This window comes from Tachyglossus aculeatus, chromosome 10 (assembly GCF_015852505.1).
Source record: "Tachyglossus aculeatus isolate mTacAcu1 chromosome 10, mTacAcu1.pri, whole genome shotgun sequence".
In the NCBI taxonomy this organism is placed as follows: domain Eukaryota; kingdom Metazoa; phylum Chordata; class Mammalia; order Monotremata; family Tachyglossidae; genus Tachyglossus; species Tachyglossus aculeatus.
In genome coordinates, this window is record NC_052075.1 from 50123033 (window position 1) to 50150722 (window position 27690).

Below are 27690 nucleotides of genomic sequence, written 5' to 3' on the forward strand. Positions count from 1 at the left end.
GTGTAATAACATTAATAATAATGGCATTTATTAAGCGCTTACTATGTGCAAATCACTGTTCTAAGCACTGGGGGGATGCAAGGTGATCAGGTTGTCCCATGTGGGGCTCCCAGCCTTCATCCCCATTTTACAGATGAGGGAACTGAGGCCCAGAGAAGTGAAGTGACTTGCCCGAAGTCACACGGCTGACAATTGGTGGAGCCGGGATTTGAACCATGACCTCTGACTCCAAAGCCCATGCTCTTTCCAGCCCGTTGTTGGGTAGGGGCCGTCTCTGTATGATTCCAACTTGGACTTCCCAAGCGCTTAGTACGGCGCTCTGCACACAGTAAGCGCTCAATAAATACGATTGAATGAATGAAGCTAGCTCTCTTCCTCCCTTCAAGGCCCTACTGAGAGCTCACCTCCTCCAGGAGGCCTTCCCAGACTGAGCCCCTTCCTTCCTCTCCCCCTCATCCCCCTCTCCATCCCCCCTGCTTACCTCCTTCCCTTCCCCACAGCACCTGTATATATGTATATATGTTTGTACATATTTATTACTCTATTTATTTATTTATTTTACTTGTACATACCTATTCTATTTATTTTATTTTGTTAGTATGTTTGGTTTTGTTCTCTGCCTTCCCCTTTTAGACTGTGAGCCCACTGTTGGGTAGGGACTGTCTCTATATGTTGCCAACTTGTACTTCCCAAGCGCTTAGTACAGTGCTCTGCACACGGGAAGCGCTCAATAAATACGATTGAATGAATGAATGAAGGTAGGGTTGGAGCGGGGGGCGGGAAAGGGAACTGGGCATGCGCAGTGCGGGTCCGTCGGGCTAGGGACCGGGTGGCAAGACTACGCATGCGCGGCCAAGGCTTTCTCCAGCAATTGGCCGTTCAGGCGTGGTGGCAGTGTGCGCATGCGTCAAAAATTCCTTCTCTTTGGGCCGAGAAGCCCCGGCCGGGCCGCAGTGACGGAGGAGGAGGAGGGAGGAGGCCACTGAGCGGAGAAGGGGGGTGGGCTTCGAGCCCCTCCGCCCCACTTTTTATTCAAGCCCACCGTGCCCAGCCCTCAAGCCCCCTCGCTTTGCTCCCGAAGTCAATCAATCAATCAATCGTATTTATTGAGCGCTTACTGTGTGCAGAGCACTGTACTAAGCGCTTGGGAAGTACAAGTTGGCAACATACAGAGGCAGTCCCTACCCAACAGTGGGCTCACAGTCTAAAAGTCCTGACGCTTGTCAATTTGAGGCGCCTGCGCAGACACTCTAAGCGCTCTCCCCACCCCCCCCCCGGCGCCTGCGCAGACGTTCGACGCGCTCTTCCCCCCCCCACCTCCTCCTCGGCGCCTGCGCAGACGTTCGACGCGCTCTTCCCCCCACCACCTCCTCCTCGGCGCCTGCGCAGACGATCAAAGCGCTCTTCCCCCCCCACCTCCTCCTCGGCGCCTGCGCAGACGGTCAAAGTGCTCTTCCCCCTTCCGCCCTCCTCCTCGGCGTCTGCGCAGACGTTCGAAGCGCTCTTCCCCTCCCGGCGCCTGCGCTGACGTTCGAAGCGCTCTTCCCCACCTCCTCCTCGGCGCCTGCGCAGACGTTCGAAACGCTCTTCCTCCCTCCCCCCTCCTCCTCGGCGCCTGCGCAGACGTTCTAAGCGCTCTTCCCCCCCCGTCCACCTCCTCCTCGGCGCCTGCGCAGACGTTCGAACTGCTCTCCTCCCCCCCCTCGGCGCCTGCGCAGACGTTCGAACTGCTCTTCTCCCCCCCCCCAGCCTCCTCAGCGCCTGCGCAGACGTTCGAAGCGCTCTTCCCCCTCCCACCTCCTCGGCGCCTGCGCAGACGTTCGAAGCGCTCTTCCCTCCCCCCCCGCCTCTTCGGCGCCTGCGCAGACGTTCTAAGCGCTCTTCCCCCCGGCCACCTCCTCCTCGGCGCCTGCGCAGACGTTCGAACTGCTCTTCTCCCCCCCCCCCCGCCTCCTCGGCGCCTGCGCAGACGTTCGAAGCGCTCTTCCCCCCCACCTCCTCGGCGCCTGCGCAGACGTTCGAAGCGCTCTTCCCCCCCTCCCCCCGTCCACCTCCTCCTCGGCGCCTGCGCAGACGTTCGAACCGCTCTCCTCCCCCCCCCCCACCGCCTCCAGCGCCTGCGCAGACGTTCGAAGCGTTCTTCCCCCTCCCACCACCTCCTCGGCGCCTGCGCAGACGTTCGAAGCGCTCTCCCTCCCACCCTTCTCGGCGCCCGCGCAGACGTTCGAACGGCTCTTCTCCCCCCCCCCCCCCGCCTCCCCAGCGCCTGCGCGGCGGCGCGAGGACCTCCCCGCGCCCCGCTGCGCCTGCGCGCGGCTCTCCCCCCTCCCCCCCCCAGTCCGCCGGCGGCGCGCCCGCGCCCTTGCCCGTGCTCGTGCCCGCGGCCCGGTGCCCTCCTCAGCCGTCCCCGGCGCGGGCGGAGCGTGCGGGGCCCCTCGATGCCCCGGAGCCGGAGGACCGGTCGCCTCGTCGCCTTGCGGGTCAGCCTGCCCCCCGCCCCCCGCCCCCCGCCGCTTCCTCCGGAAAGTTTCGCGGCTTCGCAGCGCGTGCGGCGGCCGGAGAAGGAGCGCGCGGGGGCCCGGGATGGGGACGTGAAGCCCGAGGAGAGACGGGCGCCGCCGCTCCTCTCCGCCTTTTTCCCCTTTTCCTTCCCTTCATTCGTTGATTCCATCGTATTTACTGAGCGCTGACTGTGTGCGGAGCACTGGACTGAGCGCTTGGGAAGGACAAGTGGGCAACAGAGAGGGACGGTCCCTACCCAACAGCGGGCTCACAGGCTACAAGTCCCTTCTTCTCTCCTTCCTTCCTTCTCTCCTTCCTTCCTTCCTTCTCTTCTTCCTTGTCTTCCTCCTCCTTTCCCTCCCTCCATCCTTCCCTCCGTCTTTTCTTCTCTCCTTCCTTGTCTTCTTCCTTCCTTTCCTTTCCTTTCTTCCCCCTTCTCTCTCCCCTTTCTTCCCTCCATCCTTCCCTTCGTCTTTCCTTCCGGCCTTCCTTGTCATCTTCCTTCCTTTCCTTTCTTCCCCTTCTCTCTCCCTCCTTCCTTCCCTTCTCTTCCTCCTTCCTTCTCTCCTTCGTTGACTTCCTCCTTCCATCCGTCCTTCTTTCCTTCCTTGTCTTCTTCCTTCCTTTCCTTCATCTCCTTCCTCCCTCTTTCGTTCCTTCTTTCCCTCCCTCCTTCCTTTCCTTCCCTCCCTCCTTCTCTTCCTCCTTTTCTCTTTCCTTCCTTCCCTCTCTCCTTCCTTCGCTTCCTCCTTCTTTCTCTTCCTCCCTTCTCTTCTTCACTGTCTTCCTCCTTCCCTCCTTCCATCCTTCCCTCCGTCCTTCTTTCCTCGTCTTCTTCCTCCCTCCTAACTCGTTCCTTTCTCCCCCTTCTCGCCGTCTTTTCCTTCCTTCTCTTCCTCCTTTCCTCCTTCCTTGTCTTCTTCCTTCCTTCCCTTCCTCCTTTTCTCTTTCCTTGTCTTCTTCCTTGTCTTCCCCTCTCCTTCCTTCCCTCCGTCCTTCCTTCTCTCCTTCCTTGTCATCTTCCTTCCTTTCCTTCCTCTCTCCTTCCTTTCCTCCCTCCTTCCTTCTCTTCCTCCTTTTCTCCTTCCTTCCTTGGCTTCCTCCCTCCTTCCTTCCCCCGTCCTTCTTCCTCTCCTCCCTTCCTCCCCTCTTTCCTTCCTCCCCTCTTTCCTTCCTTCCCTCTTTCCTTCCTTCCTTCCCTCCTCCCTCCCTCCCTCCCCTCGGGCCCCCGGCCGGGACCCGAACCGTTTCTAGAGGCTTCCGGCCCCCGGCTTTGGGAGGCAGCGCCGGCTGCGTGCAGAGGACTGTACTAAGCGCCCACTGGGTCCAGAACGCCGTAGTAAGCGCCGACGGGCTCCAGAGCGCGGGAGGCAGCGCCGGCTGTTTGCAGAGGACGGTAGGAAGCGCCGACGGTGTGCAAGACACTGTAGTGAGCGCCGACGGTGTGCAAGACACTGCAGTGAGCGCCGACGGTGTGCAAGACACTGCAGTGAGCGCCGACGGTGTGCAAGACACTGCAGGAAGCGCCGACGGTGTGCCAGAGGATTATAGTAAGAGCCGCCTGTGCACACCACTGTAGTTGGCGCCGACGGCGTGCAGAACACTGTAGTTAGCGCCCGGGGTGTGCAGAGCGTGGGATGAAGCGCCGGCTGTGTGCAGAACGCTGTAGTGAGCGCCGGCTGTGTGCAGAACGCCGTAGTGAGCGCCGGCCGAGGGCAGAGCACGGGAGGAAGCGGCGTCGGGGGGCAGACCACTGTGATAAGCTCCGACTGTGTGCAGAACGCTGTAGTGAGCGCCGGCTGAGGGCAGAGCACTGTAATAAGCTCCGACTGTGTGCAGAAGGCTGTAGTGAGCGCCTGCTGAGGGCAGGGCACGGGAGGAAGCGGCGACTGGGGGCAGACCACTGTAATAAGCTCCGACTGTGTGCAGAATGCTGTAGTGAGCGCCTGCTGAGGGCAGGGCACGGGAGGAAGCGGCGTCTGGGGGCAGACCACTGTGATAAGCTCCGACTGTGTGCAGAACGCTGTAGTGAGCGCCGGCTGAGGGCAGAGCACGGGAGGAAGCGGCGACTGGGGCAGACCACTGTAATAAGCTCCGACTGTGTGCTGAACGCCGTAGTGAGCGCCGGCTGAGGGCAGGGCACGGAAGGAAGCGGCGTCTGGGGGCAGACCACTGTAATAAGCTCCGACTGATTGCAGATGGCTGTAGTGAGCGCCGGCTGAGGGCAGAGCACTGTAATAAGCTCCGACTGTGTGCTGAACGCCGTAGTGAGCGCCGGCTGAGGGCAGAGCGCGGGAGGAAACGTCGACTGGGGGCAGACCGCTGTAATAAGCTCCGACTGTGTGCTGAACGCTGTAGTGAGCGCCGGCTGAGGGCAGAGCACGGAAGGAAGCGGCGTCTGGGGGCAGACCACTGTGATAAGCTCCGACTGTGTGCAGAACGCTGTAGTGAGCGCCGGCTGAGGGCAGGGCACGGGAGGAAGCGGCGACTGGGGGCAGACCACTGTAATGAGCTCCGACTGTGTGCAGAACGCTGTAGTGAGCGCCGGCTGAGGGCAGAGCACGGGAGGAAGAGGCGTCTGGGGGCAGACCACTGTGATAAGCTCCGACTGTTTGCAGAACGCTGTAGTGAGCGCCGGCTGAGGGCAGAGCACTGGAGGAAGCACCTGTTGGTGGCAGAGCTGTGTAGTAAGCGCCCAGGAAGTACCAGGCTGCCAATCAGACAAGCGCAGGGCACTGCCTGCCTTTCCCCGAGGTGTGAGGGCTTGGCCTTGATGGGTCCGTAGCCCCCCGGCCCTCACCCTCCCGAAGTGGCGGCGGGGGGTCTCACCCGGCCGCCTGGTTACCATGGCAGCCCCTGCCCCCTCCTCACCCCCCCACCCTCACAGTCATGAGGGTGTTTGTTAAGCACTTCATCATCATCATCATCATCAATCGTATTTATTGAGCGCTTACTGTGTGCAGAGCACTGGACTAAGCGCTTGGGAAGTCCAAGTTGGCAACGTATAGCGACAGTCCCTACCCAACAGTGGGCTCGCAGTCTAGAAGGGGGAGACGGAGAACAAAACCAAACATACTAACAAAATAAAATAGAATAGATAGGTATAAGTAAAATAAATAAATAGAGTAATAAATATGTACAAACATAGATACATATATGCAGGTGCTGTGGGGAAGGGAAGGAGGTAAGATGGGGGGGATGGAGAGGGGGACGAGGGGGAGAGGAAGGAAGGGGCTCAGTCTGGGAAGGCCTCTATATGTTGCCAACTTGTACTTCCCAAGCGCTTAGTACAGTGCCCTGCACACAGTAAGCGCTCAATATACGAGTGAATGAATGAATGAATATGCCAAGCACTGTTCTAAGCACTGGGCGGGATACAAGGTGATCGGGTGGTCCCACTTGGGGCTCCCAGTCTTCATCCCCATTTGACAGATGAGGGAACTGAGGCCCACAGAAGTGAAGTGGCTTGCCCGGAGTCACCCAGCTGACAAATGGCGGAGCCGGGATTAGAACCCATAACGATGGCATTTATTAAGCGCTTACTATGTGCAAAGCACTGTTCTAAGCGCTGGGGTGGTTACAGGGTGCTCAGGTTGTCCCACGGGGGGCTCCCAGTCTTCATCCCCATTTGACAGATGAGGGAACTGAGGCCCAGAGAAGTGAAGTGACTCGCCCGGAGTCACCCAGCTGACAAATGACGGAGCCGGGATTAGAACCCATAACGATGGCATTTATTAAGCGCTTACTATGTGCCAAGCACTGTTCTAAGCGCTGGGGTGGTTACAGGGTGATCAGGTTGTCCCACGGGGGGCTCACAGTCTTCATCCCCATTTTCCAGATGAGGGAACTGAGGCCCAGAGAAGTGAAGTGACTTGCCCAAAGTCACCCAGCTGACAGATGGCAGAGCGGGGATTTGAACCCATGACCTCTGACTCCCAAGCCCCGGCTCTTTCCACCGAGCCACGCCGCTTCTCGCCAGCTGTCCGCCGCTCTCCCCCCTTCTCAGGAGCCGGGGTGTCAGAGGGGCACAGTCAGGCCGTGGGGTGCGGACCCCCAGGACCCCCGGGAATCCTGCCCGGGTGCTGACAGGCCAAGGGCCAGGGAGGGGAGGGTCCCCCGCTCCCGACCCGGCCTGCTTTCAGGACCACAGCCGAAATTGATAAGCGTGTGAGCCCTTTTGGGGGTTCAGAAAAGCCCTCGGAGGCTGGGGTGGGGAGGAGAGCTGCCGTCATTCATTCATTCAATCGTATTTATTCATTCATTCAATCGTATTTATTCATTCAATCATGTTTATTGAGCGCTTACCGTGTGCAGAGCACTGTACTAAGCGCTTGGGAAGTCCAAGTCGGCAACATCTAGAGCCGGTCCCTACCCAACAGCGGGCGCACAGTCTAGAAGGGGGAGGCAGACAACAAAACCAAACATGTGGACGGGTGTCAAGTTGTACAGTTACGGTGGCACTGTACTCTCGTTCATTCATTCATTCAATCGTATTTGTTGAGCGCTCACCGTGTGCAGAGCACTGTACTAAGCGCTTGGGAAGTGCAAGTCGGCAACATCTAGAGACGGGCCCTACCCAACAGCGGGCTCACAGTCTAGAAGGGGGAGGCAGACAACAAAACCAAACATGTGGACGGGTGTCAAGTTGTACAGTTACGGTTGCACTGTACTCTCATTCATTCATTCATTCTATCGTATTTATTGAGCGCTCACTGTGTGCGGAGCACTGTACTAAGCGCTTGGGAAGTCCAAGTCGGCAACATCTAGAGACGGTCCCTACCCGACAGCGGGCTCACAGTCTAGAAGGGGGAGACAGACAACAAAACATGTGGACGGGTGTCAAGTTGTACAGTTACGGTTGCGCTGTACTCTCATTCATTCTATCGTATTTATTGAGCGCTCACTGTGTGCGGAGCACTGTACTAAACGCTTGGGAAGTCCAAGTTGGCAACATATAGAGACGGTCCCTACCCAACAGTGGGCTCACTTCACTCCTCTGGGCCTCAGTTCCCTCATCTGCAAAATGGGGATGAAGACTGCGAGCCCCACGTGGGGCAACCTGATCACCTCGTATCCCCCCCAGCGTCTAGAACAGTGCTTCGCACACAGTAAGCGCCTAGTAAATACTGTTATTATTATTATTATTATTTCCACTGCCATGATTCTCGTGAATTATGCCATGCTGCCTCGGGGTGGGGAAGCGAGAGGCAGAGCGCTTACTGTGTGCAGAGCACTGGACTAAGCGCTTGGGAAGTACAAGTCGGCAACATAGAGAGACGGTCCCTACCCAACAGTGGGCTCACCGTCTAGAAGGGGGAGACAGACAACAAAACAAAAAAAATAAAATAAAATAAATAGAATAAATCAGAGGCACCCGGGGAGGTTGGCCCCTCGGCCCGGGTTGGGGGCATCTTGAAATTGAAATGGAAAAGGACAGGACGTTCCCGGGAAAGAAGAGGTATCCTCTTTTAGACTGTGAGCCCACTGTTGGGTAGGGACTGTCTCTATATGTTGCCAACTTGGACTTCCCAAGCGCTTAGTACAGTGCTCTGCACACAGTAAGCGCTCAAATACGATTGATTGATTTTTAAATTTAGCAGCGGCAGCCGAGAAAATGCAAGTGGGCAAATTAGTGGGGGAGAGAGGGAATCCCCCACTCTGCCCCCCAACCCCTTAAACGTCTTCCATCCTGTTTCTCTTGCCCCTGGCTTGTCTTCCCCAGTGTGTTTAAAGTGGGGGGATTCATTCATTCGATTGTATTTATATATGTTTGTGCATATTTATTACTCTATTTTATTTGTACATATTCTATTTACTTTATTTTGTTAATATGTTTTGTTGTCTGTCTCCCCCTTCTAGACTGTGAGCCCGCTGTTGGGTAGGGACCGTCTCCATACGTTGCCAACTTGGACTTCCCAAGCGCTTAGTCCAGTGCTCTGCATACAGTAAGCGCTCAATAAATACGATTGAATGAATGAATGAATATTGAGGACTTACTGTAGGCAGAGCACAGCTGTATCCGGTAGTTGCGGGGGAAGGAAGAGTGTGGGTTGAGAGCGTGGCTTCCCGTGGATCCGTTCCTCCCCGCCAGCAGCAAGTTTATCCTGTAAAAGTCACGGCACCATTGGGAACGTACCGGGGACCACCCAGCAAAGATGGATGGGATCGATAATAGAGGTGGGATTGATTAAGAAGGGCTAAGCCCTGTGCTAGGCGCTGAGCCGGATGCACGGTAACCGGGTGGGTGTCGGTCCCTGTCTTGCATGGGGCTCACGGTCTGAATAATAATAATAATAATAATAATAATGATGATGATGATGATGGTATTTATTAAGCGCTTACTATACGCTCAATAAATACAAGCGCTCAATAAATACGATTGATTGATTGATTACTATGTGCAAAGCACTGTTCTAAGCACTGGGGAGGTGACAAGGTGATCGGGTTGTCCCCCGGGGGGCTCACGGTTTTAATCCCCATTTTACAGATGAGGGAACTGAGGCCCAGAGAAGTGACGTGACTTGCCCAAAGTCGCCCAGCTGACAGTTGGCGGAGCCGGGATTTGAACCCGTGACCTCTGACTCCAGAGCCCGGGCTCTTTCCATTGAGCCACGCTGCTTCTCTGGGAAGGCAGCTACCCGCTGTCGTCATCCACCCCTTGATTGTTTTCTGAGTAAGTGGTGGTGACTGATGGGCGCCAGGGTTGGCATCTGAATAGAGGGGGGGCCAGGGTTGGCACCTGAATAGAGGGGGCCCAGTCCTGCAGGCAAGCCCCCCCTCCAGCCCCTGACTGCCGTCCCTGAGGGGCCCTTCTAGACGGGGAGCCTGCTGTTGGGTAGGGACCGTCTCTCTGTGTTGCCGATTTGTATTTATTCAATTGTATTTATTGAGCGCTTACTGTGTGCAGAGCACTGGACTAAGCGCTTGGGGAGTACAAGTTGGCAACGTATAGAGCCGGTCCCTACCCTACAGCGGGCTCACGATCTAGAAGGGGGAGACAGACAACAATACATATTAACAAGATAAAATAAATAGAATAGTAAATATGTACAAGTGAAATAAATAGAGTAATAAACCTGTACAAACATATACACAGGTGCTGTGGGGAGGGGAAGGAGGTAGGGCTGGGAGGGGAGGGGGAGAGGAAGGTGGGGCCTCAGTCTGGGAAGCCCTCATTCATTCATTCATTAAATCGTATTTATTGAATGCTTACTGTGTGCAGAGCATTGTACTAAGCGCTTGGGAAGCACAAGTTGGCAACATGTAGAGACGGTCCCTACCCAACAGCGGGCTCGCAGTCTAGAAGGGGGAGACAGACAACAAAACATAACAAGATAAAATAAATAGAATAGTAAATATGTACAGGGAAAATAAATAGAGTAATAAATCTGTACAGACATATACACAGGTGCTGTGGGGAGGGGAAGGAGGTAGGGTGGGGGGGTGGGGAGGGGGAGAGGAAGGAGGGGCCTCAGCCTGGGAAGGCCTCATTCATTCATTCATTCAGTCGTATTTATTGAGCGCTTACTGTGTGCAGAGCACTGTACTAAGCACTTGGGAAGTCCAAGTTAGCAACATATAGAGACGGTCCCTACCCAACAGTGGGCTCTCAGTCTAGAAGGGGGAGACAGAGAACAAAACCAAACATATTAACAAAATAAAGTAAATAGAATAAATATGTATAAGTAAAATAGAGTGATAAATCTGGACAAACATATATACAGGTGCTGTGGGGAGGGGAGGGAGGTAAGGCCGGGGGATGAGGAGGGGGAGAGGGAGGAGGGGGCTGAGTGTGGGAAGGCCTCCTGGAGGAGGTGAGCTCTCAGTAGGGCTTTGAAGGGAGGAAGAGAGCGTGCTTGGCGGATGGGCGGAGGGAGGGCATTCCAGGCCAGGGGGAGGACGGGGGCCGGGGGTCGACGGCAGGACGGGCGAGAACGAGGCCTAACGGTGAGGAGGTGAGCGGTGGCAGAGGAGCAGAGGGTGCGGGCTGGGCTGGACAAGGAGAGAAGGGAGGGGAGGGAGGAGGCGGTGAGGTGATGGGGAGCCTTGAAGCCCAGAGTGAGGAGTATATTTGTACTTCCCAAGCGCTTAGTCCAGTGCTCTGCACACAGTAAGCGCTCAATAAATACGATTGAATGAATGAATGACCCCAGTCTGACCCACAGAGCCTTGCCCCCGTGCCCCCTCCTCTTCTCCCTACTGTCCTCCAACCCGGCCGGCACACTTTGCTCCGCTAATGCTAAATTCCTCACTGTAACTCCGTCTCACCGACCTCTCGCCCCCGTGCTGCCTCCGAGCCCACTGTTGGGTAGGGACTGTCTCTATATGTTGCCAACTTGTACTTCCCAAGCGCTTAGTACAGTGCTCTGCACACAGTAAGCGCTCAATAAATATGATTGATTGATTGATTGGCCTGGACCCCTCTCCCTCCTCATAGTAGTAATAATAATGATGGCATTTATTAAGCGCTTACTATGTGCAAAGCACCGTTCTAAGCGCTGGGGAGGTTACAAGGTGATCGGGTCGTCCCACGGGGGACTCACAGTCTTAATCCCCATTTTACAGATGAGGGAACTGAGGCCCAGAGAAGTGAAGTGACTTGCCCAAAGTCACACAGCTGCCAATTGGCGGAGCGGGATTTGAACCCATGACCTCTGACCCCACAGTCAGTGACTCTCCCCACCTTCAAAGCCTTAGGGAAGGCACCTCTCCTCTGAGGTCTTCCCTGACTTAAGCCCCCTCTCTTTTCCTTCAACTTTCCTCTGCGTCACCCTGACTTCATCCCCGCTCCCAGCCCCACAGCACTTATCATCATCATCATCAATCGTATTTATTGAGCGCTTACTGTGTGCAGAGCACTGTACTAAGCGCTTGGGAAGTACAAATTGGCAACATATAGAGACAGTCCCTACCCAAGAGTGGGCTCACAGTCTAAAAGGGGGAGACAGAGAACAAAACCAAACATACTAACAAAATAAAATAAATAGAATAGATATGTACAAGTAAAATAAATAAATAAATAGGGTAATAAATATGTATAAACATAAATACATATATACAGGTGCTGTGGGGAAGGGAAGGAGGTAAGGTGGGGGGGGATGGAGAGGGGGACGAGGGGGAGAGGAAGGAAGGGGCTCAGCCTGGGAAGGCCTCCTGGAGGAGGTGAGCTCTCAGCAGGGCCTTATATACAAATCTGTAATTTATTTACTTGCATTGCTTTCCGTCTCCCCCGCTGGACTGTAAGCTTGTTTGGGGCAGGGAATCTGTCTGTTATATCGTTGTATTGTACTCTCTCAAGTGCTTAATACAGTGCTTTAAAGACAGTAAGTGCTCAATAAATACGATTGACTGGAGGCCATGGGAGTGGCTTTTGAGGAGGTGCTGGAAAGCACTTTATGTGGCCCAAAGATGCTGCTCAGTTGCTTATATGTTGCCAACTTGTACTTCCCAAGCGCTTAGTACAGTGCTCTGCACACAGTAAGCGCTCAATAAATACGATTGATTGATTGATTGATTGATTGATTGAAACCCCTGGCATCAGAAGCCGGGATCACAGGGACTGTCCAAGGAGTCTGCCGAAGGGCAGAGAGGCAGCAGGGAGTCTCCCTCATAGCCAAGGCTGGAGACTCGGGCTTAGGATATTCATTCAGCTGTATTTACTGAGCACTTAACTGTGTGCGGAGCACTGTGCAAAGTGCTTGGGAGAGTCCAATATCATCATCATCAATCGTATTGAGCGCTTACTATGTGCAGAGCACTGTACTAAGCGTTTGGGAAGTACAAATTGGCAACACATAGAGACAGTCCCTACCCAACAGTGGGCTCACAGTCTAAAAGACAGTCCAGTACAACAGTAAACAGACACATTGCCTGTCCACAATGAGCTTACGGTCTAGAGGTGGGGGCGGACGGACATCAATACAAAGAAACTACTAGCTCAGTTCTGCACCCATCTCTAGGAGTGACAATCCTAATTGTGGCATTTATTAAGCACTTTTTGGCGCTAAATGCTGGGGAAGATACAATACAATCAGACCATTCAGTGAACCATTCAGTGGTATTTATGCTGTGAGCCCGTTGTTGGGTAGGGACTGTCTCTATATGTTGCCAACTTGTACTTCCCAAGCGCTTAGTCCAGTGCTCTGCACACAGTAAGCGCTCAGTAAATACGATTGATTTATTCAGCACTTACTGTGTGCAGAGGATTGTATTAAGCCCTTGGGGGAATACAATTCAGTAGAACCGGTACACACATTTCCTACCCTCAAGGAGAAGTGGTAGATAAGTAGAGAAGCAGCGTGGCTCAGTGGAAAGAGCATAGGCTTCGGAGTCAGAGGTCATGGGTTCAAATCCCCGCTCCGCCAATTGTTAACTGTGTGACTTTGGGCAAGTCACTTAACTTCTCTGGGCCTCAGTTACCTCACCTGTAAAATGGGGATTAAGACTGTGAGCCCCCCCCCCGTGGGACAACCTGATCACCTTGTAACCTCCCCAGCGCTTGGAACAGTACTTTGCACGTAGTAAGCGATCAATAAATGCCATTATTATTATAAAGCCCAGACCTGGGATCCCGAAGGAGCCGGCCGGGTTCAGTCACTCCATCATATTTACTGAGCGCTTACCGTGTGCGGAACACTATACTAAGCGCTTGGGAGAGTACTGTGTAACAATATCACCGACACCTTCAGTGCCCACAACGAGCTTACAAGTCTAGAGGGGGAGGCAGAAGTAAATATAAATAAATTACAGATTTGTACATAAATGCTGTGGGGCTGGGAGGGGATAAATAGAGCAAGTCAGATGCAGAAGGGAGTGGGAAAAGAGAAAAGAGGGCTTAGTCAGGGAAGGCCTCATGGAGTCGAGGTCATGGGTTCAAATCCAGGCTCCACCAATTGTCAGCTGTGTGTCTTTGGGCAAGTCACTTAACTTCTCTGTGCCTCAGTTACCTCGTCCGTAAAATGGGGATGAAGATTGTGAGCTCCCTGCGGGACAACCTGATCACCTTGTATCCCCCCCTCAGCGCTTAGAACAGCGCTTTGCACATAGTAAGCGCTTAACAAATACCAACATTATTATTATTCCTCTCTGGGAGACCTCTGTGGGATAGACTTGCTGCCTGATGAGGAAACTGAGGCCAGCCCCTGACCCCTTTCCCTGGGGGCGATTCCCTTCCAGTCAGCCAGTCAGTCGTATTTATTGAGCCCTTACTGTGTGCAGAGCATTGTACTAATCGCTCGGGAGAGTACGATATAATAGAAACATCCCCTTGCCACAGTGAGCTTAGAGTCTACAGGGTGGGGAGACAGACGTCAATACAAATAATAATTACAGATAATTATTATCTGTATTATCTGTAATAATCTGTAAATCTGTATTAATTGTAATAAAATTACAGTTCTATACATAAGTGCTGTGGGGCTGGAAGACGGGGCTGAACAAAGGGAGCAAGTTAGGGTGACGCAGAAGGGAGTGGGAGAAGAGGAAAAGAGGGCTTCATTCATTTTCATTCATTCAATCGTATTTATTGAGCGCTTACTGTGTGCTAAGCACTGTACCAAGCGCTTGGGAGGTACAAGTTGGCAACATATAGAGACGGTCCCTACCCAACCGTGGGCTCACAGTCTAGAAGGGGGAGACAGAGAACAAAACAAAACATTAACAAAATAAAATAAATAGAATAAATATGTACAAATAAAATAAATAGAGTAATAAATACATACAAACGTATATATATATATATATACAGGTGCTGTGGGGAGGGGAAGGAGGGAGAGAGGAAGGAGGAGGCTGAGTGTGGGAAGGCCTCCTGGAGGAGGTGAGCTCTCAGTAGGGCTTTGAAGGGAGGAAGAGAGCTAGCTTGGTGGTGCGGTGTCTACCCAACAGCGGGCTCACAGTCTAGAAGGGGGAGACAGAGAACAAAACATATTAACGAAATAAAATAAATAGAATAAATATGTACAAATAAAATAAATACATAGAGTAATAAATACGTACAAACATATATACATATATACAGGTGCCGTGGGGAGGGGAAGGAGGTAAGACGGGGGGGGGGGGGATGGAGAGGGGGACGAGGGGGAGAGGAAGGAGGGGGCTCAGTGTGGGAAGGCCTCCTGGAGGAGGTGAGCTCTCAGTAGGGCTTTGAAGGGAGGAAGAGAGCTAGCTTGGCGGATGGGCAGAGGGAGGGCATTCCAGGCCCGGGGGAGGACGTGGGCCGGGGGTCGACGGTGGGACAGGCGAGAGCGAGGCCCGGTGAGGAGATTAGCGGCAGCGGAGAGGAGGAGAAGGCCTCTTGGAGGAGGCGGTCCTTCTCCTACACGGCTCTGCCTCGCTCTGACCAAACCCCTCGGTTTGTGGATTGGCTCCTGATGCCCCAGCAGGTGCCAAGCCCCTCTCCCAGGGGCCCGTCTAGTGGTGGCGGGGCAGGAGAAGCCACAGCAACCAGGCAACCGGGCTCATCCGCCTCCCCCTCCTTCGCCTGAGCCCCTTCTGTGACCTGACCCCTTCAGCCTTGGCCCTAAGGGCAGAGAGAACCGGCACCGGAGATGGGTGGAGGGGAAGAGGAGGTGAAGAAGTAGCCTGACTCAGTGGAAAAACCACGGGACTGGGAGTCAGAGGACCTGGGTTAATAATAATAATAATAATAATGATGGCATTTATTAAGCGCTTACTATGTCCTCATCTGTAAAACGGGGATTAAGACGGTGAGCCCCATGTGGGACAACCTGATCATCTTGTAACCTCCCCTAAGCGCTGGGGAGGTTACAAGGTGATCAAGTTGTCCCACATGGGGCTCACCGTCTTAATCCCCATTTTACAGATGAGGGAACTGAGGCCCCAAGAAGTGAAGTGACTTGCCCGAGCCACACAGTTGACAAGCGGCAGAGCCGGGATTTGAACCCACGACCTCTGACTCCAAAGCCTGCGCCCTTTCCACCGAGCCACGCCGCTTCCCTAAGCCGGGTTCCATTCCTGCTCTGACAGTCGCCTGCCGTGTGACTTTGGGCAAGCCGCCACGCTTCTCTGCCTCAGTCCCTTCAGCCGTAAAACGGGAATTCCAGACCGGTTTAATCAATCAATCGGATTTATTGAGCGCTTAGTGTGTGCAGAGCACTGTACCGAGCTCTTGGGAAGTCCAAATTGGCAACATATAGAGACGGTCCCTACCCAACAGCGGGCTCACAGTCTTAATTAGGCTGTGAGCCCTATGTGGGACAGGGACTGTGTCCAACATAATTAATCGCCAGTGAGTGAGTGCTTAACAAATACCATTTAAAAAAAAAAAGGTGGGGGTGCGCTGTGGGTGGGGGGCCCTACGCTTCCCACCCATGGGGCTCCTCTCTCCCAGGACCGTGCCGGTGTCTCCTAATGTCCCCTCGGCCCCCTCCGTGCCCCATCTCCCCCATCCCTCCTCCGGACGGCTCTTTCAGACATCCTTCCGTTCTGCCGTCACCTTGGTAACCTCCCTCGCATCGTGGCTCAGTGGAAAGAGCCCGGGCTTTGGAGTCAGAGGCCGCGGGTTCGAATCCCGGCTCCGCCGCTAGTCAGCTGTGTGACTTTGGGCCAGTCGCTTCACTTCTCTGGGCCTCAATCAATCAATCAATCAATCAATCAATCGTATTTATTGAGCGCTTACTATGTGCAGAGCACTGTACTAAGCGCTTGGGAAGTACAAATTGGCATCACATAGAGACAGTCCCTACCCAACAGTGGGCTCACAGTCTAAAAGGGGGAGACAGAGAACAGAACCAAACAGACCAACAAAATAAAATAAGTAGGATAGAAATGTACAAGTAAAATAAATAAATAGAGTAATAAATATGTACAACCATATATACATATATACAGGTGCTGTGGGGAAGGGAAGGAGGTAAGACGGGGGGATGGAGAGGGGGACGAGGGGGAGAGGAAAGAAGGACCTCAGTGACCTCATCTGCAAAAACGGGGATTAAAGCTGTGAGCCCCCCGAGGGACAACCTGATCACCTTGTATTGCAACTTCGCCCGCGCTTTGCACATAGTGAGCGCTTAATAAATGGCATCGTTATTATTATTATTATGATTGTTCTCCTCGGCAGCCCTGAGCCCCGGCCGCCATGTTCTGGAAGTTCGACCTGCACCCGAGCTCCCACCTGGACGCGCTGCTGGAGCGGGAGGGCCTGAGCCTGCGGGAGCTGCTGGACGAGGAGGACGTGCTGCAGGAGTGCAAGGGGGTCAACCGCAAGCTGCTCGATTTCCTCCTGCAGCCCCAGCACCTGGAAGCCATGGTGGCCTCCCTCACGCAGGAACCTCCTGCCGACGGGGACGAGAGGCTCCGATACAAGTGAGGAGGGCCCCGGGGGCGGGGGGGCCCGGCCTGCCGTCCCTCTCACACCTCTACTCAGTCAATCCTATTTATTCAGCGCTTACTGCGTGCACAGCACTGCGGAGAGGACATTGCAACGATTCATTCATTCGATCGTATTTCTTGAGCGCTTACCGTGTGCTGAGCACTGGACTAAGCGCTTGGGAAGTACAAGTTGGCAACGTATAGAGACGGGCCCTACCCAAATCAATCGTATTTATTGAGCGCTTACTGTGTGCAGAGCACTGGACTAAGCGCTTGGGAAGTACAAGTTGGCAACATATAGAGACAGGCCCTACCCAAATCAGTCAATCAATCAATCGTATTTATTGAGCGCTTACTGTGTGCAGAGCACTGGACTAAGCTCCTTGGGAAGTGTTGAGCGCTTACTGTGTGCAGAGCACTGTGGAGAGGACATTGCAACGATTCATTCATGCTGTCCCTCTCTCACCTCTACTCAGTCAATCCTATTTATTCAGCGCTTACTGCGTGCACAGCACTGTGGAGAGGACATTGCAACGATTCATTCATTCGATCGTATTTCTTGAGCGCTTACTGTGTGCAGAGCACTGTACTAAGCACTTGGGAAGTACAAGTTGGCAGCATATAGAGACGGGCCCTACCCAAATCAATCAATCGTATTTATTGAGCGCTTACTGTGTGCAGAGCACTGGACTAAGCTCCTTGGGAAGTGTTGAGCGCTTACTGTGTGCAGAGCACTGTGGAGAGGACATTGCAACGATTCATTCATGCTGTCCCTCTCTCACCTCTACTCAGTCAATCCTATTTATTCAGCGCTTACTGCGTGCACAGCACTGTGGAGAGGACATTGCAACGATTCATTCATTCGATCGTATTTCTTGAGCGCTTACCGTGTGCAGAGCACTGTACTAAGCACTTGGGAAGTACAAGTTGGCAGCATATAGAGACGGGCCATACCGAAATCAATCAATCAGTCAATCGTATTTATTGAGCGCTTACTGTGTGCAGAGCACTGTGGAGAGGACTGTGCAACGATTCATTCATTCAGTCGTATCTATTGAGCACTTAGCTGTGTGCAGAGCCCTGTACTAAGCGCTTGGGAAGTACAAGTTGGCAACATATAGAGACGGTCCCTACCGAAATCAATCAATCAATCAATCGTATTTATTGCGCGCTTACTGTGTGCAGAGCACTGTACTAAGCACTTGGGAAGTACAAGTTGGCAACATATAGAGATGGTCCCAACCCAACAGTGGGCTCCCAGTCTAGAAGGGGGAGACAGAGAACAAAACAAAACATATTAACAAAATGAAATAAGTAGAATAGATATGTACAAGTAAAATAAATAAATAGAGTAATACCATTATTACTATTATTATCCTCCAGGCCCTAACCCCCAAGTGATCCCAAGCGCTGTCCCCCGGTGACCCCAGCCCCCCAGTTCATTCATTCATTCATTCGATCATATTTATTGAGCACTTACTGCGTGCAGAGCACTGTACTGAGAGCTTGGGAAGTACAAGTAGGCAACATATAGAGACAGTCCAATAGACATCTAGCTTTCCTTCTATTTACTCTGATGACATGACACCTGTCCACATGTTTTGTTTTGTTCTCTGTCTCCCCCTTCTAGACTGTGAGCCCGCTGCTGGTTAGGGACCATCTCTAGATGTTGCCAACTTGTACTTCCCAAACGCTTAGTCCGGTGCTCTGCACACAGTAAGCGCTCAGTAAATATGATTGAATGGATGAATGCTAGACATGTTCTCTGCCCACAACGAGCTTACATCCATTCATTCAGTCGTATTTATTGCGCGCTTACTGCGTGCAGAGCACTGGACTAAGCGCTTGGGAAGTCCAAGTCGGGAAGCAGCGTGGCTCAGTGGTAAGAGCCCGGGCTTTGGAGGCAGAGGTCATGGGTTCAAATCCCGGCTCCGCCACCTGTCAGCTGTGGGACTTTGGGCAAGTCCCTTTACTTCTCTCTGCCTCAGTGACCTCATCTGTAACCTGGGGATTCAGACTGTGAGCCCCAGGTGGGACAACCCGATCACCTTGTAAGCTCCCAGTGCTTTGCACGTAGTAAGCGCTTAATACCTATTCTATTTATTTTATTTTGTTAGTATGTTTGGTTTTGTTCTCTGTCTCCCCCCTTTTAGACTGTGAGCCCACTGTTGGGTAGGGACTGTCTCTATATGTTGCCAGTTTGTACTTCCCAAGCGCTTAGTACGGCGCTCTGCACATAGTAAGCACTCAATAAATACGATTGATGATGATGAGGATGATCCAAGCTTACGGTCTAGAGGGGGAGATGGGCATTAATATAAATCACTACACCTCAGCTCCCCTGCCCGGGCCCCGCAAACGAGCACCGCCGTTCACCCCTGGGAATGTGGTGACCTGGGGGTGGGGCCTCCCGTCATCCCCCCCTTTTCCCCCCGACGCGCTCAGGTACCCCAGCGTGTCGTGCGACATCCTGACGGCAGACGTGCCCCAGATCAACGATGCGCTGGGCGGGGACGAGGCGCTGCTGCGGCAACTCTACGGCTTCCTGCAGGCCGGGGGCAACCTCAACCCTCTGTTGGCCAGCTTCTTCAGCAAGGTCATGGGCGTCCTCATCAACCGCAAAGCCGACCAGGTGCCCGGCCCCCACCTCCCCGAACCCCGCTTTCCCCCCGGCGGGGGGTGTCGGGCGGCGGGGAAGGGATCACCGGGAGTTGGACAGAGTGTCTAGAGGGTCCCCGCTCCCCCAGATCGTGTCGTTCCTGCAGAAGAAGGACGACTTCGTCCCGCTGCTGCTGCGGCACATCGGCACTTCCGCCATCATGGACCTGCTGCTCCGGCTGCTCACCTGCGTGGAGGGACCGCAGCTGCGCCAGCACGTTTTCACGGTGAGCCCGTCCCTCCCGGTTGGCCCCCTCGCCGCCGCGCCCCCCGATTCCCGCCCGCCGCACTGAGCTTCCTCCTCTCCCTCCCCACCAGTGGCTTAATGAGGAGAAGATCGTCCAGAGGCTTATCGAGATGATTCACCCATCCAAGGATGAGAGTGTGAGTTCCGCCCGGGGCACGGCGGCGGGGGCCGGACGCCCTGGCACCGGGTCTTAACCCTCTGCCGTCGGCCCTCCTCTCCTTAGCAACACTCGAACGCGGCCCAGTCCCTGTGTGATATCGTGCGCCTGAGCCGGGAGCAGATGATCCACATCCAGGACAGTCCCGAGCCAGACCAGCTCTTGGCCACCCTGGAGAAGTGAGAGGGGGCTGGGAGGGGGGGGGGGGTCGGCGGGGAGGGCCCCCCCACCCCTTGAAGCAGCCTGACTCAGTGGAAAGAGCCCGGGCTTCGGAGTCAGAGGTCGTGGGTTCAAATCCCGGCCCCACCACTTGTCAGCTGGGTGACTTTGGGAAAGTCATCATCATCATCATCAATCGTATTTATTGAGCGCTTACCGTGTGCAGAGCATCGGACTAAGCGCTTGGGAAGTACAAGTCGGCAACATCTGGAGACGGTCCCTACCCAACAGTGGGCTCGCAGTCTTAAAGGGGGAGACAGAGAACAAAACCAAACATACTAACAAAGTAAAATAAATAGAATAGGTATGTACAAGTAAAATAAATAGAGGAATAAATATGTACAAACATATATGGAGGTGCTGTGGGGAAGGGAAGGAGGTAAGAAGGGGGGGATGGAGAGCGGGATGAGGGGGAAGTCACTTCACTTCTCTGGGCTTCAGCGACCTCATCTGTAAAATGGGGATTCAATCAATCAATCATATTTATTGAGTGCTTACTATGTGCAGAGCACTGTACTAAGCGCTTGGGAAGTACAAATTGGCAACATACAGAGACAGTCCCTAGCCAACATTGGGCTCACAGTCTAAAAGGGGGAGACAGAGGAAAAAAAAAACAAAAAACCAAACATACTGACAAAGTAAAATAAATAGAACAGATATGTACAAGTAAAATAAATAAATAAATAAATAGAGTAATTGACTGTGATCCCCCCCGTGGGACAACCTGATCACTTCACCAGTGCTTTGCACATAGTAAGCGCTTAATAAATGCCGTCATTATTATTATTGTTATCATTATCTCCCCTTCCCCCTCCCACCTCACAGGCAAGAGACGGTGGAGCAGCTGCTCAGTAACATGTTCGAGGGGGAGCAGCAGAGCGACTCCGTCGTCATCTGCGGCATCCAGGTCCTCCTCACGCTGCTGGAGCCCAGGCGACCCCGGTAAGGGCAGGGGAGGGCGGAGAAGGGACCTGTGGGATTTGGCGGCGGGCAGGACCAACCGGGCTTTGGGGCAGGGAGCAGCCGGGCCCCTGCTGAGCCTTCCCCGTCCCAGGTCGGAGTTCGGGGGTCCGGGCGGCTTCTACTGCACGGTGGACGGTCAGCCGGAGCTCACCTCCCCCGTCGGCCCGGACACCCTCACCAGCCAAGCCAGCCTGGGGACCCTGCTGGCCCTGCGCCCCCGGCTCCGCCACTTCCACCAGCTGCTGCTGCGACCCCCGAAGGTCAGCTGTGGTTGGGTGAGGGAGGGAGAGAGGAAGAAGAATAATAATAATAATAATAATGATGGCATCTGTTGAGCGCTTACTATGTGCAAAGCACTGTTCTAAGCACTGGGAAGGTGACAGTCGTATTTATTGAGCGCTTACTGTGTGCATCATCATCATCGATCGTATTTATTGTGCGCTTACTGTGTGCAGAGCACTGGACTAAGCGCCTGGGAAGTCCAAGTTGGCAACATATAGAGACGGGCCCTACCCAACAGTGGGCTCACAGTCTAAAAGGGGGAGACAGAGAACAAAACCAAACATAACTAACAAAATAAGATAAATAGAATAGATATGTACAAGTAAAATAAATAAATAGAGTAATAAATATGTACAAACATACATATATACAGGTGTGCAGAGCACTGGACTAAGCGCTTGGGAAGCACAAGTCGGCAACACATGGAGACAGTCCCTACCCAACAGCGGGCTCACGGTCTAGAAGGGGGAGACAGAGAACAAAACCAAACATACTGATAAAATAAATAGAATAGATATGTACAAGACAGAGTAATAAATATGTACAAACATATATACATACAGGTGCTGTGGGGAAGGGAAGGAGGTAAGATGGGGGGGATGGAGAGGGGGACGAGGGGGAGAGGAGGGAAGGGGCTGAGTGTGGGAAGGCCTCCTGGAGGAGGTGAGCTCTCAGCAGGACCTTGAAGGGAGGAAGAGAGCTAGCTTGGCGGAGGGGCAGAGGGAGGGCATTCCAGGCCAGGGGGATGACGTGGGCCGGGGGTCGATGGCGGGACAGGCGAGAAGGAGGTACAGTGAGGAGATTAGCGGCGGAGGAGCGGAGGGTGTGGGCTGGGCTGGAGAAGGAGAGAAGGGAGGGGAGGGAGGAGGGGGCGAGGGGATGGATGGACAGCCTTGAAGCCCAGGGTGAGGAATTTGTGCCTGATGCGCAGATTGATTGGTAGCCACTGGAGATTTTTGAGGAGGTTTGACAAGGTTATCAGGTTGTCCCACGGGGGACTCACAGTTTTAATCCCCATTTTCCAGATGAGGGAACTGAGGCCCAGAGAAGTGAAGTGACTTGCCCAGAGTCACCCAGCTGACAGTTTGCAGAGCTGGGATTTGAACCCATGACCTCTGACTCCAAAGCCCGAGCTCTTTCCACTGAGCCACGCTGCTTCTCCACTGAGCCACGCTGCCTCTCCACGGGGCAGTCTTAGAGGAGGGGGGATCATGTGGGTGGGGCGAGAAGCTTGGAGGAGTCTGGGAGGATCGGAATGGGGGCTGCTAGGAAATGGAATTTAAACCTATCCACTTGTTTGGTTGTCTGTCTCCCCCTTCTAGACTGTGAGCCCATTGTTGGGTAGGGACTGTCTTTATATGTTGCCAACTTGTACTTCCCAAGCGCTTAGTACAGTGGTCTGCAAACAGTAAGCACTCAATAAATACGATTGAATGAATGAATGAAGCCCAGACTGAGCCCCCTCCTTCCTCTCCCCCTCCTCCCCCTCCCCATCCCCCCAGCCTTACCTCCTTCCCCCCCCCACAGCACCTGTATATATGTATATATGTTTGTACGGATTTATGACTCTATTTTATTTGTACATATTTATTTTATTTTGTTAATGTGTTTTGTTGTCTGTCTCCCCCTTCTAGACTGTGAGCCCGCTGTCGGGTAGGGCCCGTCTCTATGTGTTGCCGACTTGTACTTCCCAAGCGCTTAGTCCAGTGCTCTGCACACAGTAAGCGCCTAATAAGTACGATTGAATGAATGAATAGAGGCCGGTGGGATGTGGAACTGGAGCTCCGAGGCCTGCTGGGAGTTGGATTCCCTCAAGTCGTCCCGTCCTCCTGTCTCCGCCCCCGTCCTCCGATGGATTGATCGACCCGTGGTGTGTCTCTCTCCCTGTCTCTGTCCCTCCCCGCCAACAGGAAGAGGTGCTGCGGACAACGTGGGGGAGGTTGGAGCCTCCCCTGGGCGCGCCCCGCCTGCACGCGGTCATGTTGCTGGGCAGCGCCCTGATGGCCCCCGAGCCCGGCTTGAGGGAGGAGCTGCTGGGCCTGGATACCCTCAACACCCTGCTGGTGGGGCCCGCGGCGGTGGCGGCGGGGGTCCCGGAGGGCACGGCGATGCCCACCCCACCCTGATCGGCCATTCCCCCTCCCCCAGGACCTGTACTTTCATTACGTCTACAACAACTTCCTACACGCTCAGGTGGAGCTGTGCATCAGCAACTTGCTCAGCTCGGGGCCCCCGGGGCAGGGGGACGGGGAGTGCGACGCTCCCACCCACAACACCCACAGTGCCGTCGTCAGACACGTAAGGCGGGAAATGGGCCGGGACAACGGGGTGGGGGTGGAGAACGCCCTCCCCGCAACCCCCCAGTGCTCCACGCCCTCTCCTCACCTTTCTGTCCGCGGGCACCGCCCTTTCTCGTCCTCCGCCCCCCCGATGATCTCCGCCGGCCCGGCTCCCCCAGCTCTTGCAGCGGTGCCGCTTGGTACAGCGGATCCTCTCCGCCTGGGAGGAGAATGACCGGATCCAGTGAGTGCCCGCAGCCTGAGTCCGGAGGGTTGGGGCGCTGGGAGAGGCCCCGGCGGGCCGTCGCTCCAACCCCCGCTCTTTCCCCCAACCAGGGCGGCAGGGGGGGCGACGCCAAGGCTACATGGGTCACCTGACGCGGATGGCCAACGCGGTGGTGCAGAGCGTGGAAGCGGGCCCCAACGCGGCGCTCCTCGGGCAGCTCCTCCGGGGTGAGGCGGGGGGCGGACGGAGGCAGGAGGAGGAGGAAGGGCGGGAGGGACGTGGCCCTGGGCGGCCCTTCCTCACCCTCCCCTCCGCCCACCCCCACGCGGGTCCAGAGCTGCCCGCGGAGGAGCAGGAGCGCTGGGAGACCTTTGTGTCGGGGCCGTTGGCCGAGACCAATCGACGGAACCGCGTGGACCTGGTGAGGAGCGAGGGGGCCCGCCGGGCAGGCACCGAGGTGGGACGCGGGAGGACCCATCCTGAGGTCCATCCACCGCCGCCTGTTTTCTTGGGGGTCTCGTGGCTAATGCCCACCGACACCAATGCCCCCTCCAGGTGACGGCGCACCCCCGGCCCTCGTCCAGCGAGGACGAAGATGACCCTCGGCTGAAGGAGTTCGCCTTCCCCGAAGAAGCCGCCCTGCAGCAGGTGAGGTGGCGAGCCGGGGCCCTCCGGGGGCCAGCCGGCGGACACCTCCCAACCAGACCCCCGCTCTCCCCGCCAGGCGTTCATGGATTTCCAGATGCAGCAGATGACGTCCGCGTTCATCGACCATTTCGGCTTCAACGACGAGGAGTTTGGGGAACAGGAGGAGAACGTCAAGTAAGCTCCCACTCCGGGCGCCGCTTTCCCCCACCTCTCTGGAGCCGGCTAGCCCCCACGCCGACGTCGCACGGGGCAGAGGCTTTGGTCTTGACCGATGTGAGGCCCAGGCCCCTCCCTGCGCCCCGAGGTGCCCCCGGCCCCACGGAGCAACCACTTGAACCCTGGGAGCCGGGGCGGAGAGCCTCCAGAGGCGGGAGGGATTGGCGGGAGAGGAAACCCCTGCCCCGGTGATCCCCCGGGTCTGTTAACGTTCCTCTCCCCGCCACGGTGCCTGCAGTGCTCCCTTCGACAAGACAGCAAACATCACCTTCTCCCTGCATGCCGACGGCGAGAGCGTGAGTGGGCGCCGGGTCCCCGAGGACAGCGGGGGAGGGAAGCCGAGCTCCGCAGTGTGGCCCGGGGCGCCGAAGTAAGGGCTGGGGGTGCAGGATACCCGGGCCCCGGAGGAGGGGCGGGCCGGGGACCCGGAAGCCTCGATCCCCCCGGGCGGGAGGGCAGGGGTGGGGGGCTCCTTTCCGCCTGACCCTCTCCCCCTCCCGTTCCCACAGCCGAACTCAAACCTGTTTGAGATTTGCTGCAAGGAGAGGATCCGGCACTTTGACGATGACGACGACGAGGATTCGGACGGGGAGGCCGGCAGCTGGGAGGACCAACCGCTGCCTGCCGGGGCCCGGTCCGGCCCGGCTCACGGACTCCTGTGAGGGGCTGGGGGCCGGGGCGGGTGGGCGTACCGGGGCTGAAACCGGGCCCCGTCCCGGAGTGCTTGCGGTCCCCGGGGCCTGCTGGGGCTTGTAGTCCCAGAAAGCGGGCCGAAGTCTCCACACCTGAACGCGGACTGTCCCTTTCCGCCGCGGGCCACCTCGGCCCGACGTCCAGCGAGCCCTTGGAGAGTTCGGGCCGGTGGGTGGGGAGTAGGACTCCCGGGTCCCTAAGGGGAGCGGGGCCGGGGAGAAGGCAACGTTCCCCCAAGTCCTGATGAGGGTCCTGGCCGGGGCAGGAGCAGAGACAGCACAGACAGTGAGGAGGAGGAGGAGGAGGAGGAAGAAGAAGAGGAGGAGGAGGAGGAGGAAGAAGATTCAGGTGGGGATGAGACAGGCCCCCCAAACTCAGAGACATCCCATGGTAAGTAGAGGGTCGGATGTGGGGTTACATGATGCCGGGGTAATAATCAATCAATCGTATTGAACGCTTACTGTGTGCAGAGCACTGTACTAAGCGCTTGGGAAGTACAAGTTGGCAACATATAATAATAATGATGGCATTTATTAAGCTCTTGCTATGTGCAAAGCACTGTTCTGAGTGCTGGGGGAGATACAAGGTGACCAGGTTGTCCCATGTGGGGCTCCCAGTCTTAATCCCCATTTTACAGAGGAGGTAACTGAGGCTCAGAGAAGTGACTTGCCCAAGGTCACACAGCAGACACGCGGCAGAGCCGGGATCCAAACCCACGACCTCTGACTCCAAAGCCCGGGCTGTTTCCACTGAGCCACGCTGCTGCTCGCCGGGTACTTACCTGGCTCCGCTCTTCCTCTCTTCCCTTCCCGTATCTCTTCCCCGCGTTGACCCATCCGTCTCTCTCAGACCCAGACTGCCCGGCGCGTGGGACCTCAGCGCCCACCTTCCCCGAGGCGGAACCTCTGGCCCAGAGCGGGGCCGCCCCCCAGCCCTCAGACAGTGGAGCCTTGTCGGCTGGGTGAGTTGCGGATGGCTGGAGCGTCGAGGCCTGGGGGCCCGGGAAGAGGGAGCAGGCGGGGGGTGGGATGCTTGGGTCTCTGTGGGATTCAGGAACGCGGGCCTTGGGATTTGGACACCTGGGTTCCTGAGGGGGATGGGATCCCTTTGGAGTCCCGTTCCGTTGCCATGTCCGCGCGGCTCGGTGGAAAGAGCCCGGGCTTTGGAGTCAGAGGTCGTGGGTTCAAATGCCGGCTCTGCCCCTTGTCAGCTGGGCGGCTTTGGGCAAGTCACTTCACTTCTCCGGGCCTCAGTTCCCTCATCTATAAAATGGGGATTAAGACCGTGAGCCCCACGTGGGACAACCTGATCACCTTGTATCTACTCCAGCGCTTAGAACAGTGCTCAACACCTACTAGGCGCTTAGTAAATGCCATCGTCACCATCATGTCTCCTTCCCTCTCCCAGCTGTCCAGCCCCCTCATCTCAGGAAGTGACTCGTGGCCAAATACCTCCCAACACAGGTGAGGCCTAGCCCCTCCCCTCAACCACTTCCTCTCAGCCCCTTCCCCTTGCCCTCCACTCAACCTCTCTAAGCCCCTTCCTCTTCTTCCCCACTCCCTGAGTCCCCAGCCCATTCAGGGGAGTGAGAGAGTTGACGGAACAGTGGAACAGGCAAGAGCCCCCATCCCCTTCCTGTCAGTCCCCGGGACCCCACGGCTTCCTCTCCCATCGGTCCCCAGGCCAAGTTCAGAGGGCCGATAACGTAGCATGTGCCTTTTCTCCCTCCAGCTCCCGGCAGGAGCAATGGTGGGGACCCCGGTGGGGGGAGCATCCCCAACCCACCACTCCCAGGAGCTCCGGACAGGTAAGGGGGAAAGGGAAGAGGCCGGACTCTGGCCTCTGTGCTTCCTCCTCCGCCCCCATCCTCTTGGTCCTTCCTTATCTCCCTCCCGCCCCCCATCTTCCTCGTCCCCTTCCCATGACCTCCCTGCCTCTCAACACCCCCTTCTCCCCTCCCGCTCCCTTTGCGAGAGCCATTGAGGGGGCAGGGCTGCTCTGGGCAGGTTTGGGGAGCCTTCCCTCTCCCTCCCCCAGGCTTCCTCGGAGCTTGGGGAGGGAGTCACAGGGAAGAGGGAACTGGAGGATAACAGGCCTGGAACCCCGGAAGGAGAGATAAGAGCCTCCTAGGTGGGTCCCTCACTCTGTCTCCTCTCCCTCCAGCCCCTTCCCCTTGCCCAATGGCCCTTTTCATGAAGACCCTGCCTCTCCGGTGGCCAAGTGAGTAGGAGGATGCGAAGGGAGCGGGAGGGGGAAGGCCTGGGCCCCCGAC

The 27690-nt window shown here is 55.6% G+C and overlaps 1 protein-coding gene across 1 annotated transcript; it reads left to right on the forward strand.

Annotated features, from left to right (window-relative positions):
- Positions 1-9090: 9090 nt before the first annotated feature.
- On the forward strand, positions 9091-27642 carry PPP6R1 (protein phosphatase 6 regulatory subunit 1). Its single transcript, XM_038752813.1, is given in 22 exon segments — positions 9091-9175; positions 16580-16824; positions 19276-19462; positions 19578-19715; positions 19807-19872; positions 19959-20071; positions 20937-21053; positions 21166-21334; positions 23267-23419; positions 23505-23654; positions 23815-23898; positions 23980-24088; positions 24197-24282; positions 24417-24509; positions 24586-24683; positions 24964-25021; positions 25235-25383; positions 25684-25808; positions 26268-26379; positions 26826-26881; positions 27150-27225; positions 27582-27642. Coding segments are annotated over 21 exon segments (2427 nt in total). The 5' UTR covers positions 9091-9175; positions 16580-16597.
- The last annotated feature ends 48 nt before the right edge of the window (positions 27643-27690 follow it).